The 12,002-nt window shown below is 38.5% G+C and overlaps 1 protein-coding gene across 14 annotated transcripts in view; it reads left to right on the forward strand.

Annotated features, from left to right (window-relative positions):
* Positions 1–10,227, forward strand: part of PTPRK (protein tyrosine phosphatase receptor type K) — a 387,113-nt gene extending 376,886 nt beyond the window's left edge. For all 14 annotated transcript variants that reach the window (XM_085055984.1, XM_085055988.1, XM_085055985.1 and 11 more), the window contains 5 exons: positions 1,953–2,084; positions 2,315–2,440; positions 4,397–4,560; positions 5,851–5,986; positions 8,378–10,227. In XM_085055984.1, coding sequence (XP_084912110.1) covers positions 1,953–2,084; positions 2,315–2,440; positions 4,397–4,560; positions 5,851–5,986; positions 8,378–8,431 — 612 coding nt within the window. In that variant the 3' untranslated portion in view covers positions 8,432–10,227. The remainder of the gene's footprint in view (positions 1–1,952; positions 2,085–2,314; positions 2,441–4,396; positions 4,561–5,850; positions 5,987–8,377) is intronic.
* Positions 10,228–12,002: the final 1,775 nt, after the last annotated feature.

Raw genomic sequence — 12,002 nt, forward strand, 5'->3', positions numbered from 1 at the left:
ATACCTGCCTATGCCTCCCATTAGCATTTCCAAAGTTAGGCCCCTAAAGCCACTTTACAGTAAATACTTCAATAAGTGGCCTGATTTCCAGGAGCATCTCCTCTTCCTCAAAAATGAAGTGCTGTCAGAAACTTCCATATCAAGGAGAGATGCTGAAATAAAATGGCAAATAGCAGCAGAAATCATCAACATGGATTGGTATAGTCTTCCCTGAGTTCTGCCTGAGCTGGAGCAGAAAATTAACTGAGAGCAAAATGCAGTCCCTAATCTCACAATTAGCTATTGTGTCAAAAATAAAACAGAGGAGTAGCATGTGTAAGGTCAATGTATTAGGGTGTCACAGGGGCTGAACAGATGAATTAGAGCAGTGAACAGAATTTTGGTAGCAACCAAAATTGTTTAGAATTGCAGTTAAAATTACATTTAACACCTGCATAAAATTGATATGCTATGAACCAACTGACAGAGCTGCATAGAGGAGTGTGGTTTGGGGTGCAAGGAAGACAACACAGGCTGTGGGGGGTAGGAGGACTCTGAGTGTGTGATGCTATGTGGCAGGTAGGAACATGAACCAAGCAATGTATTAATGGATCAGCAATCAGAGGAAAGTTAGAAAAGGCAGAAATGGTAGTAATAAAAGGGAAAAAAGCAGCGGGAAATAAAAAGATAAAATATTGCAGTAAAGGCATATAACAAGGTTATAAGTAAAGGGTTAAAATTTTGGGTAACACAAGCTTTTTTTTATTTGCCCTTTCTCTTTTGGTTGTTTCTTTTAAGACTGGTTTATTCAGAGAAGAGGAACTACTCTTGGAGAAGAAAAAGGAACTTTCAGTAATGAAACAGAAAGGGAAATTTACCCCTTATCTTGAGAAACACTAGAAATTATTGGGAAGAGGAATAGAAAAAGATCAGCTAGGATATGTTTTATTTCTTAAAAGTACAGGGAAATAATCAAAATTGGTTGTCCCTGTGTTGTCCTTGGGCAGATCTAGGAAGCAGGACATGAGCTGCTGCTACCCCACCATCCTTCTTGCATAAGAAAAGGATAACAAAAATCTAGATTAAAAAAAATCAGCAGCCTTCTCATTCTCTTGTCAAACAAGTACTGATGCTAAAGACATGAACAGCAAGTTATTGGAGGGTATGTTGATATATTGCACGTGAAGATGCTTTATATCAATCTTCAAGCAAGCAAGCTTCCATAGCAAAAGTGGTTTATCTACCCTACCAGGTCTTTCTCCTAGGTTTATTTACTCTTCCATGCATGGTTGCAAATTGCCTGCAAAAGCCTTCTGACCTCTCCTCTTCTGCTTGCTGCTTGTAAAACATCTGCAGCAGGAAATTAGTCCCTCAGCTGTTAGTTGCATCTCAGTTAACCTGTTCAAGGCTGGAAATCCCTATTTGCAGTTGTGTATAACACAACCTGCAGTCATGGCAGGAAATAGTATTTTGCTGTTTAACTTATGCTTTCTGCTGGAAATGGCCCCAGTGATCCTGAAAGTCAGTTCTTGGTTGTCCCTGTGGCTGTGCACTGTGAAACAGTTTGGGATTGGATTTAGTCCCTAGTTTGGTCACAGAGTTAATGTATAACCTGCTGGGGGTAGGGTGATCTTCTGAGACCTTTGCATCATGGTGTGAAGGTTTCCTGCTTGGCTCCTGGACACAGTGCCTGGAGCAGAGTTACCTGAACCTCAGCTCAGCAGAGCCCTGAAGAACCTCTTCAGTGCCCAGAGCATGTCTGGGTGTAAAAACAGGGCTTGGTCTGTAACCAAGCAGAAGGCAGGCCTGAGCAGAGTAACCTCTTTGTTCTTACTGGAGATTATACTGTATTTTTAACTTTTACATCTTGAATGAAATCTGGAATAATTGATATCACAGCTTTGTTTTATTTTCATGGTTGCAGTGTTTCAGTAGAAGTTAAATAATTCTAATGACATTGTTTGCCTTTACAGAGCTACAGGCAGCCAGCAGCTTTTATTGTCACACAACATCCTCTACCAAACACTGTGAAAGATTTCTGGAGATTAGTGTATGACTATGGCTGTACTTCTCTTGTGATGTTAAATGAAGTCGATTTAGCACAGGTTAGTGTGGAGCTCGAGTTTTCCATGTACTGTTGCATGCTTTAATCACTCTGGATTTACCACACGATGAAAATGTAGAGCAGTGCAGTGATTTCACGATTATTCTCTGCTTTACAGCAACTACCAACACTAGTTGCTCAGTAAATGTTAGGTGAGATGTCTGCAGTGGAGTAAGGCAATGCTCAAGCTGTAAGTCACCATTTAATGATGTCTGCTCTGCTCTGGCACAGGGCTGCCCACAATACTGGCCTGAGGAAGGGATACTGCGGTACGGCCCCATCCAAGTGGAATGCATGTCGTGCTCAATGGACTGCGACGTCATCAACCGAATTTTCAGGATATGCAATCTAACAAGAGTAAGGATTATTCTAACAATATGTGACAGAAAAATATGTCTTTTTTTAATGCTCTCCAGGCTCTTGTGCTTTTTAATTTTGAATAATAGTAAAATACTGATGTTCGTGAGACATTACCCAGAAAAGAGTCAGTCAAGTGTCAATATGTAATACTGATTTCTAGTACTTTTCTGTAGCTGCAGTACTTTTCTACAATAGTTCTCTATACTAAGCAGAGATAGCTTTAAGGTGAATGGATGTTGTTCTGAGGCATTCTCCCTGATGTGTGAGAAGTATTCTGTATTCTGTTTGTTTGGTGTACAGTAAGAGAAATGAACATGTACTGACAAAGTTCATAGCTTTGGTAAGATGTTTTCTGTCGTGAATCAGGAACAGGAACTCTGAGGCCAATTATACAATGAGCACTTTCTGAGCCTAAGATGTGAAAACCACAACATGAAAGGCAGATTGTGGCACCCTGCAAAGCAGGGTGTGAAAAAACTCTGAAAGTTCCTCTGCCTCTGAAGGGTTCTGCCAGCACTGTGCCTCGACCTACATTTATCGTCTTTTTCTCAACTTCACTAGCAGTGCCAGTCCTGCTTTCTTTTCAGCTCTTTCATACCTTGCACCATCTTGTCTTTTTGCTGTCCCATAGTGTTTCACACTCTCGCAGCATCTTCTTAAACCCTGTTTGCCACACAGCGTTTCCTCTCTAGCTCACCTCTATGAATTGCTTAGTTATGTTGCCTACCATGAAGAGTTACAGACACTTGTGCCATCGTTCTATGTACAATTAACCAGCAATCCCTATTTTACTTACCACGACTGTTTTGTATCTTCCATCCAGTACTGAACTTATCACCAATTGCTAGTGTTTCTTGAATGTATGTTTAACTCTCATTAATATTGAAAGATAACTGGGGGGAAAATTGATTATTGTGTACACAAAGATTTTTCATGTATTTTATTTGATTTTTGCCTTCTTTTATTTTGGTCACATTTTCAGAGGGCAAAGATCAGTTTTCATGTGGCCAGCATGTCGCTCAAATTTTCATTTTGCTTATATTCAAAATTATGAAAAGCATTTTCAGCTCTTCTTGGAAACTACAGGAAACTAAAGTGTGGGCACACACTGTATCACCCCATAGCACTTTTTTGTTGTATTTTGAGACTTCCTTTTTTTGTTTTGGTAATCTTATTTTCATTTTTTCCACTTCTTTTTTTGTGATGCTTTGATTTTCTACTCCTCTACTTCTCTTTGTCTCCCATGCCCTTTTACTCATAAGTCTTGCTTTTAAAAATCTCTCTGCTCTGTTCTTCCTTTTCTAAAATCCACATTCCTACTCATCATCTTCAGCTGCAAGAAACTAGATAGACTGTTTATTCTTCCTGTTATTGAGGCCTTTCTTGTGACAGTCTAATTCTATTCAAAGCTCTCCTTGTGTCACATCTAGCACATGGAATGCTCAGAGACTGGCAGCAAGGCTGTCATGATTATCATAGTCTGGCACAAAGGGAAAATTTCAAGGACAGTAGTCATGTTTGTGCACCAATATTACCTCTTGTTCATTTATAATGGGGTCAGTTCATGCATAGAAACCAAAGGTATCTCTCTTTGTTTCTGTGGCTCTAAGAATTTAGCAGTGAGGTTTTAAATTGATTGCTGGTGTTAAGCAACCTTGACTCATAGAATCCAGGGAATCTAGGGAATTTGTCAATTTAGAAGACAGGATAGGGTTACAATAGTGTTTGATAAATTGTGATGTTGTCTTCAATGTATTTCCCTTTCTTACCTTTTCTAACATCTTCCTTGAGCTCAAGTGGCACAAATTAATGGAGGCTCTACCATGCAATCTGTACATGTTAGAATGTGTCCATAATATAAACACTTAGGTTTCGTGTAAGTTTTATATTTTGCCTTTCTAAACCGAGATGTAGAGGTGCCATTTTGACCTAAAGCTCTTTGATTTCCCTCAGCCACAAGAGGGCTATCTGATGGTGCAGCAATTCCAGTATTTGGGATGGGCATCTCATAGAGATGTACCAGCTTCCAAGAGATCCTTCTTGAAGTTAATTCTTCAGGTTGAAAAATGGCAAGAGGAATGTGAAGAAGGAGAGGGCCGGACCATCATCCATTGCCTGTGAGTAACTTGAAGAGAGTCAATTTCTGCTCTTAAATAAATTCATATATATTAATTCTTGGTTTAAATTGAAGTAGTATTCATCTGGATACCTTCTTTTGCACATGTGCCTGTTACTTTTCTGAAAAAAAAAGAAGAAGAAGAAGAAGAAGTACCACTGCCTACCACTGTAGGTTGGCTTTCGGTCAACTTTTGGATTTTTCTGTGTCAAGTCAGGGAATGAATATTTTAGGTGTGATTCCACAGTGATACTGTGTATGCTGTCATCTTCTGTACATAACAGTATGTTTTCCAGGTGTAAGACGTGTACAGATCAGTTTCTTCTGCCTGGTTTCAGTAAGGAAGTCTTTTATACTGAGTGCCAAATAGAGTTTTTTGTATCTCTTTGGCATATAGTATACTACATTTTTTTCCAAAAGAAAGACCTACAATATTTTGAGGTGTTTAAACTGAAAAATATGGGTAAATGAAATCTGAAAAAAGTTCTGTTACAGTACATGATGCTAAAACTATTGTTGGTAAATGACTGCTGGCTGCTTATCTGGACCTGATACTTAAATGGGAGCTTTGAAAATGGGAGTTTTGAAAAGATGGCATCTTTTTCTCCCTAAGCAGAGAATGATCAATCTGCCTCCTACCTTATTTAAATACAATGTTTAAAACTTAGAAATTGAATTATGCATTTCTCCTTACTCTGAAAAAAAGGATTCTGTTTAAATGTTCAGAATTAACTGGTGACCTGTTTCTGTCTACCCCGCCTCAAACTTAATAAGAAGAAATACCTACCTTAATGTCTTTGAAATTAAGATTAAAATAGTTCAGAAGTGTCCTCAAAGGTCAACAAGTTATTAAATCAGTGATGCCTTAGCATATCTGGCTGAATAATCCTCTTATCATAGGTTAATTTAAGTGAATGTCTTTCCAGAACTAAGTGGAAAATGTACTTGGCATTGAACTTGTTTTTATTATTTCTAATGTTCTACTTGCCATTGAACTTGTGGGTTGTTTTTTTTTTCTTTCTAATGCATATGTAATTTAGACTTATAGCATGGCTAGGCAGCATGATGGGCTGTAAGGGCAGAATTCAATAAAGGCAGTAATTGAGAGGAAGGTCAGAAAAAGCACATGTCTTAGACCAAACCCACTGGAGCTGCAAAGAGATTGCAAAAGTCTCGTCTCCCTCTGGGACACAGGAATCACTCATGCTTATGGAGTGAAAGAGCGGAAGGGCAGTTTGGATGCTCTCTTAGGACACAATGGCTTTTAACTCTCTCTTTTCCTTGTGTGCAGAAACGGCGGTGGCCGGAGTGGGATGTTCTGTGCCATCGGCATCGTGGTTGAGATGGTAAAAAGGCAGAATGTGGTGGACGTTTTCCATGCTGTGAAGACCTTGCGGAACAGCAAGCCCAACATGGTAGAAACTCCGGTAAGCACCAACCACTCAGGGTTACTGCAAACAGCCAGGGAGCCAGAGGTGTCTCATTGTGTGAGCTGTGTTTTCAGTCCTGTGCCCACAAAACAGTGCAAATCTACCATGGGCCACGAGAAAGGACAGATATTGAATGTACACACATGTCAGCATCATGAGAGGACAGGCTTAGCATTTTACACTACTTTTCTTGTAGGGGTTGCATGCTTTCCACAGAAAACATTCTGAGTTAACAGAATGCACTTGAATCTCCCAAAATAACCTGGTTGGTTTGAAAGGAAGCTGCAGCAGGCAGTGCTCACCCAAGCCATCTTGAAATTTTACAGAGCAAGGCATTTCTCCTTGGTAGGAATAAGCTGTGAAGTGCAGATTCATAGCTGGATATGTGAATATTTTGGTCCTTAGTAACAACTGCTGTTTTGCAAGTAGAACTGAATAATGATAATCTTTGTTACTCAGATTTGTAGTAGTCAAAATAATACCTCAGAACGTTAAAATCAAACACTTGGATCTAGTATGTTGTAAATGAATATATAAAGTAATTTAGGTTGGAAAAGACCCTTAAGATCATTGAATCTAACAGTTAATAAAAAAATATAAACAATAAACTAATATAAACAATGTGTGCCTGAATTAGCAAAACTGCAAGACTAAATATCTGTATGTATATTGCCAGAACTCAAAATAACCTTCAGTCTTCTGGTTAATCTTAATGCATGCAGTATGAGTCCCTATCCATTCAAACATTTGCTTCAGTCACAAAAACTGAACCTTAAGAACTGGAAGGTCCTTTAAAAATTTCTCCCATATGGATATTTTTTCTTTTTGTAAGTGAATGAAAGCAGGTTAGATAGTGTTTGGGAGTTCCTGCCATTTGAACCTCATGCTGCCAGCTGCCAGTGTCACTTTTCAGCCAGATGGCTGCCTACAGCATAAAAATCAGGGATGCCAATTGAAATTTAAAACATTTTGTGGTTTACACATCATGGAAATTGCTACTGACCTTGTGAACTTGCATATTGTGCAAAAGGGCTGTAGCTGCCTCTTCCCATATTCCTCTTTTTCCAGGTGTCAGTGTCTGCCTAATATCAAATAGTTTCTGTGGCATGAATCTCTTTATCATTGTGCATCACTTCCATCCCTTGCCACCACATAAATTAAGAAGATGTTTAACATTAACAAATAGAACATCCTGCAGCAGCAGTGATATTGGGCTAGGTACTGCTGGTTTTGCTGCAAATGCTTTGCATTCTCCTGTGCCATAGACATCTGAGACACAACATATTGAATTGCTGCCTGGATTTCAGTTCACTGCTGTCAAGAAAGCAGGTCATATCACATGGAAAATTATTTGTGTCTCTGTGAAGGGAGACCAAGGTACATTGTGTTTGTTTCTGATAAATGCTCTGCAAACTTGTATTGCTTTTCAAAATAATCCTGAATCCCATTGTTGAATTAAACTGAAGTTGCTAAATGTTTTTCGTTATGTATTTGTGTTGTGTGGGTTTTTATTCAGAACTCTTGAACAGCAGAAGCTGTTGAGTCGTTAGTTAGAAAACAAACCAGGAAAACCACCATATAGCACTGTCATATGCCCCACACTCAGCAGCAGGATCAGATAACAATGAGCAGTGAAATAAAGCCTTTCAGATATCCCCACAACTTCCTGTTCATGCATCACGCTGTCTTCCTTTGCAAACAAAAATAAATCACAAAGGCAGATTTGTTTTTTTTAAGTTGTAAGGGCAATAGTCATCAAATTAATTTCCTTGGTTTTATTTCTTCTTCCTCTTCCCCTCTCCTCTCTCCTTTCTCCTCCCTGACTCCCAGTATCAGCTCTCAGCAGCAGCATTGTTGAGGAGAAATAATAACCACAATGAGGTTTAGAGCTTTAACTTCTCTTCTAAATGTGCATCTGATCTTTTGGATGCTACATCAACAGGACTTTACTAATGGGCTCTGGATGCTGAGCAGCTTTGTGTCATGGCTCAGTATTCCCCATCCACTCTCTGGCTGCCTGAGCAGCAGGCAGCAGTTATTGCTCAATATCAGCTAACTCAAATAGAAGTGGTGTAGCAGAGTCAAGGGGCTTTCACTGCCAGAATGCTCTGACTGAGAGGAGAGCTTTTCATGTTTGATAAACCAGTTTAGAAGCTGAAAAAAATCAGACAAGCACATCATTCCATTCCATGGTCAGGGTCTTTTTCCACTGCATTGGTTAGGGTGAGTTTTTAAATCAGAGCTGGTAATATACTTGTCTAATAGGGGGAAAAATAGAAAACCCAAGCCTGTCTGGCTTACTAGTTAGCAAAGAATGTTCCTGGTAGTAGATATTGCTGCTAAGATTTAGATTTTAATGTAACTTCTTCTTTCTGTTTCCCCTTACAGGAGCAATATCGGTTCTGCTATGATGTTGCACTGGAGTACCTGGAATCCTCTTAGTTGGAAGGGATGTGACAAAGTTCACCAAATATATGAATAAGCTGTTTTGACAACAGTTCTTGATCCTGTGAAGAAAGATTTTAGGGGAAGAGGGGGGTGGGAGGGATTTTAAATTTTAAATGCAAAGTATTTTTCTTATGAAGTTGTGTATCTTAATAAAAGAACTCAATCTGTTTCTATGCTTGTATACAGTATCAACATTTAGTGCCACATAAATACTATTTAATGAAAACCAGAGTCAGAAGAGATTTGCGCAAATTAGGACCTTCTCGTGTGTGTATATGCAGCCGTCTCTCAAACAAGTAGAGCGACCATCTGTTGCATGTATCAATATTTCCTATATGGTATTAATTTTTTTCTTTTGATACATTGTTAAAGTACAATAACAGTGCAGATTGATAGTAAGGTTCATTCTTTATACGTTTCAAGTGTTGCATATATATATTATATATAGTAAAAGAAAAACTGGCTTATTTTGTTTTAATGTGCAATGATGGCTGGATCACATAAAGATCTTTATAAAGAAACTTAAACATAAGCCAAAGACTCAAGTGTAAATATGTCTATATGGAGAAAGCACATGTATTTATTGTTTACTTGCATTCCTTTTTTGATGGCTGAGAAAAAGAAGAATCATTTTTCTTGAGGAAAGCTTTTTTTGCTGAAATCAAGTGTAAACAATTTTTGTAGTTTATTTTTTGTATGTTTTAGTGTAAGTAGAAGACATACTTTTTATGCATAGACCAAGAAACATTGGTATAGTGGTTTTGTTGTGTACATGCTTGTGATTCTAATTCATGTAAACAACTTGATTATAGAAGGTCTTTAAGTACAGGACCAAAATCTAAACATTTTCCTGAAAATGTATAGTTTTTCACAGTCGCATTAGTTAAGTACTGATCAAAAAACTATGTAAGGAAGTGCACACTTCAAAATGGCCTTGCCTGTGACTTGCACAATATTGGAAGAAACTTTTAAGATCCATTAAAATTGTACAGGAGCCAACTGTTAAAAATATTGAAGCACAGATCAACAGGAGAACTGTGACACAAATAGATGGGTCTGCATATGCCCTTCAGGGTAAAAAAGTATTTGTTTAGCAAATTGTAAAATTAAGCAATGTTTAATTTGATGTTTACGAACATGTAAGCTTTGCTTCCAAGAAAGCAAAATTTGAATAAACCAATGCCAGATTCTCATTATAGTTGTGGTGTACAAAGTATTTGCTTTTACTTAGCTTGTATCCATTTCTTCACGAAGTTTCTTCTATATTACCAGCTAAAATCATTCCAGTCTCTTGGTCATTTTTAGAACTGACAGTAAAATGCTATGGTGCTTTTAAATATTCTGTAAAGTAAGAGTGAACTAAATTTTTATTTAAAGATTATTTTTTTTTTTTTTCCCTACTCTGATACCCTCTCACTTACTGTTCTTGTTAAGGAGTCATTCTTGTCTGGAAGACCAATATATTTGGATAAGGAAAATCTCAAAAGGAAATTGTACTATTTTTCACCCTGGTATTTCAGGGAGTATTTTATAAGACTCCATGTTATCTCTGTGTCCTAAGTTTCTTCCTTTACTTTAGATACATGGAATTATCCATCCAACACTATAAATGGCAGAAAAATGTTTAGAGAAACACTGCTTCTCAGATTTTTTTCAGTGCCTCCACCTGTACTGCACAGCTCCACCTCTTTCAGATCTAAACCACTTTTTTTTTTTTTTTTTTTTTGTCACTCACTGTTAATTCCTACTTATGAACAGCAAGGTAAATAAATAAGGTTTGAAAAGGTTCACTGGGTCTGGCTTCTTAATACTCAAATTGCCCTATGTTTTCTTCTGCCACATTGGAAAGTGGATTAGAAGCTATGTGCAACTTAACTGTAATATTCTTAGCTTTCCCTGTGAAGAAATGGCATTCAACTAACTTTGGCAGTCAAAGTGCTGAATCTGTTACCTAAAGCTGACTGTCTGGTCACCGCATTTTGTGGAAAAACCATGCATGATACATCCTGCCTGTTAGATGTCTGTCTGGCACTAAATGATTTTGACTGTGGAAGAATCTTCCTCTGTTGTCCATAAAGGATGTTGAGAAGATGAGTCTAGAAGTCTAGATTCATTTTGTGACAGATGAGATGAGTAGCTCCTAGGGTTGTGGAATTCAAAAGCTACATTCTGTACTGCCCAGAATGATATTTATGTTTTGGTGGAATTCTTCACGGAGACCTGCTGTGTTTGAGAGAGTGGGGTCCATCCGCATCTGAATTTCATCACCCTGGTGAAGATCTTTTAAGTCCAGTTTCCCCTGGACATTAAGCATGACTGGTGCCAGTGCCAGGATGAATCTTGGCATTGCAGCATACTGAGCCTGCAAAAGAGTCTTCCTTGGGAGCATCCCCCTTGGCTAGAAGATATTATAGCTGCTGCTGGTTGTTCTGCAGAGGGGATCTCCGCTAGAGTGTTCAAGCACTCTGAGATGTAATTTCTGGAACTGTTGCTGACTGTGGGGATCTAAAGAGCTTTTGCAATGCATTGTGATTGAGAAATTTCTGGGAAACTCTTCCTGGCAAGGTCAGGGGAAAGCATGCAGACGGAATATGGTATGTGGGAAGCAGGTCAGAAATATTCTCCAGTAATAGTATCTCTTGAGGGTCTCTTGTGGAAAAGACAATATTAGAATGTGCTTTTCAGTATAAAATCAGAAGAGACAGATTGTTTCATTGTGTAGCTCTTTCCCCTCTCTTATCTCACTTAGTGTCAGCAAATGCCAGCTTTGTTTTCTGAGGGTACCAGCTCTGTCGCCCTGGATAAATGCTGCCCCAGTATCCTTTTCTTACACCCATGCAAGAGAGAAGAAAGAGTAGTGAGGGGACTGAAAACCTGACCCAGAGAGAGAACAAGTATTTCTCACAAAAAAAGTGTGCAGTGTAAGAATAGAAGCATCCCTGACCTTGGACACTTGAAGAGGGAAATATTTCACTCTCCGAGGTGGCGAAAAGCCACCTTCACCAATATCTCAATGTGCCAGCAGCTCTTAACCTGGAGTGGTGGTCCATAGGTTTCAAGACTCTTCAAAAATCTTTCTGCTTGCTATTATCTTTGCAGAAATACCAGCACAAACTCAGTCAATGGTCAGTGCCTGCAGAGTCTGTGGTCTCTGCTTTCCTCAGCAGCACAAAGTGAAGGCTGGACTCATGCTTGCAGTAAATACAGAAAGCAAATGGGCATCAAGGAAGAACACAAAGCACAAAAAGCTTCATCCATGAAGGTTTATGAGATGATTCAAATTTGAAATGAATGAAGTTGAAACTGGTTTAATATCACATAATGAAAGTAACCAAAGAAATGTACAAGTTCCCAAAAACATAGTTGCTATGTGCAAGAAGTTATTCTTTGCTCTAAAACTGAGAAGTGATGAATCCAGTGTCCTGATCTGTGTAGTTGTTAGTGGAAGAAGTTCTCTGAGCTATGTGGGTGGCTTTGTTTCATTTTGTATAGGCCAGCAAGCAAATAGGTAATTTAGGGATGTTGGAATTATCTGAATTTTTCCAGAATAACCATATCTTAGGAT

Source organism: Lichenostomus cassidix, chromosome 3 (genome assembly GCF_008360975.1).
Source record: "Lichenostomus cassidix isolate B80296 chromosome 3, HeHo_3.0, whole genome shotgun sequence".
NCBI classification, from domain to species: domain Eukaryota; kingdom Metazoa; phylum Chordata; class Aves; order Passeriformes; family Meliphagidae; genus Lichenostomus; species Lichenostomus cassidix.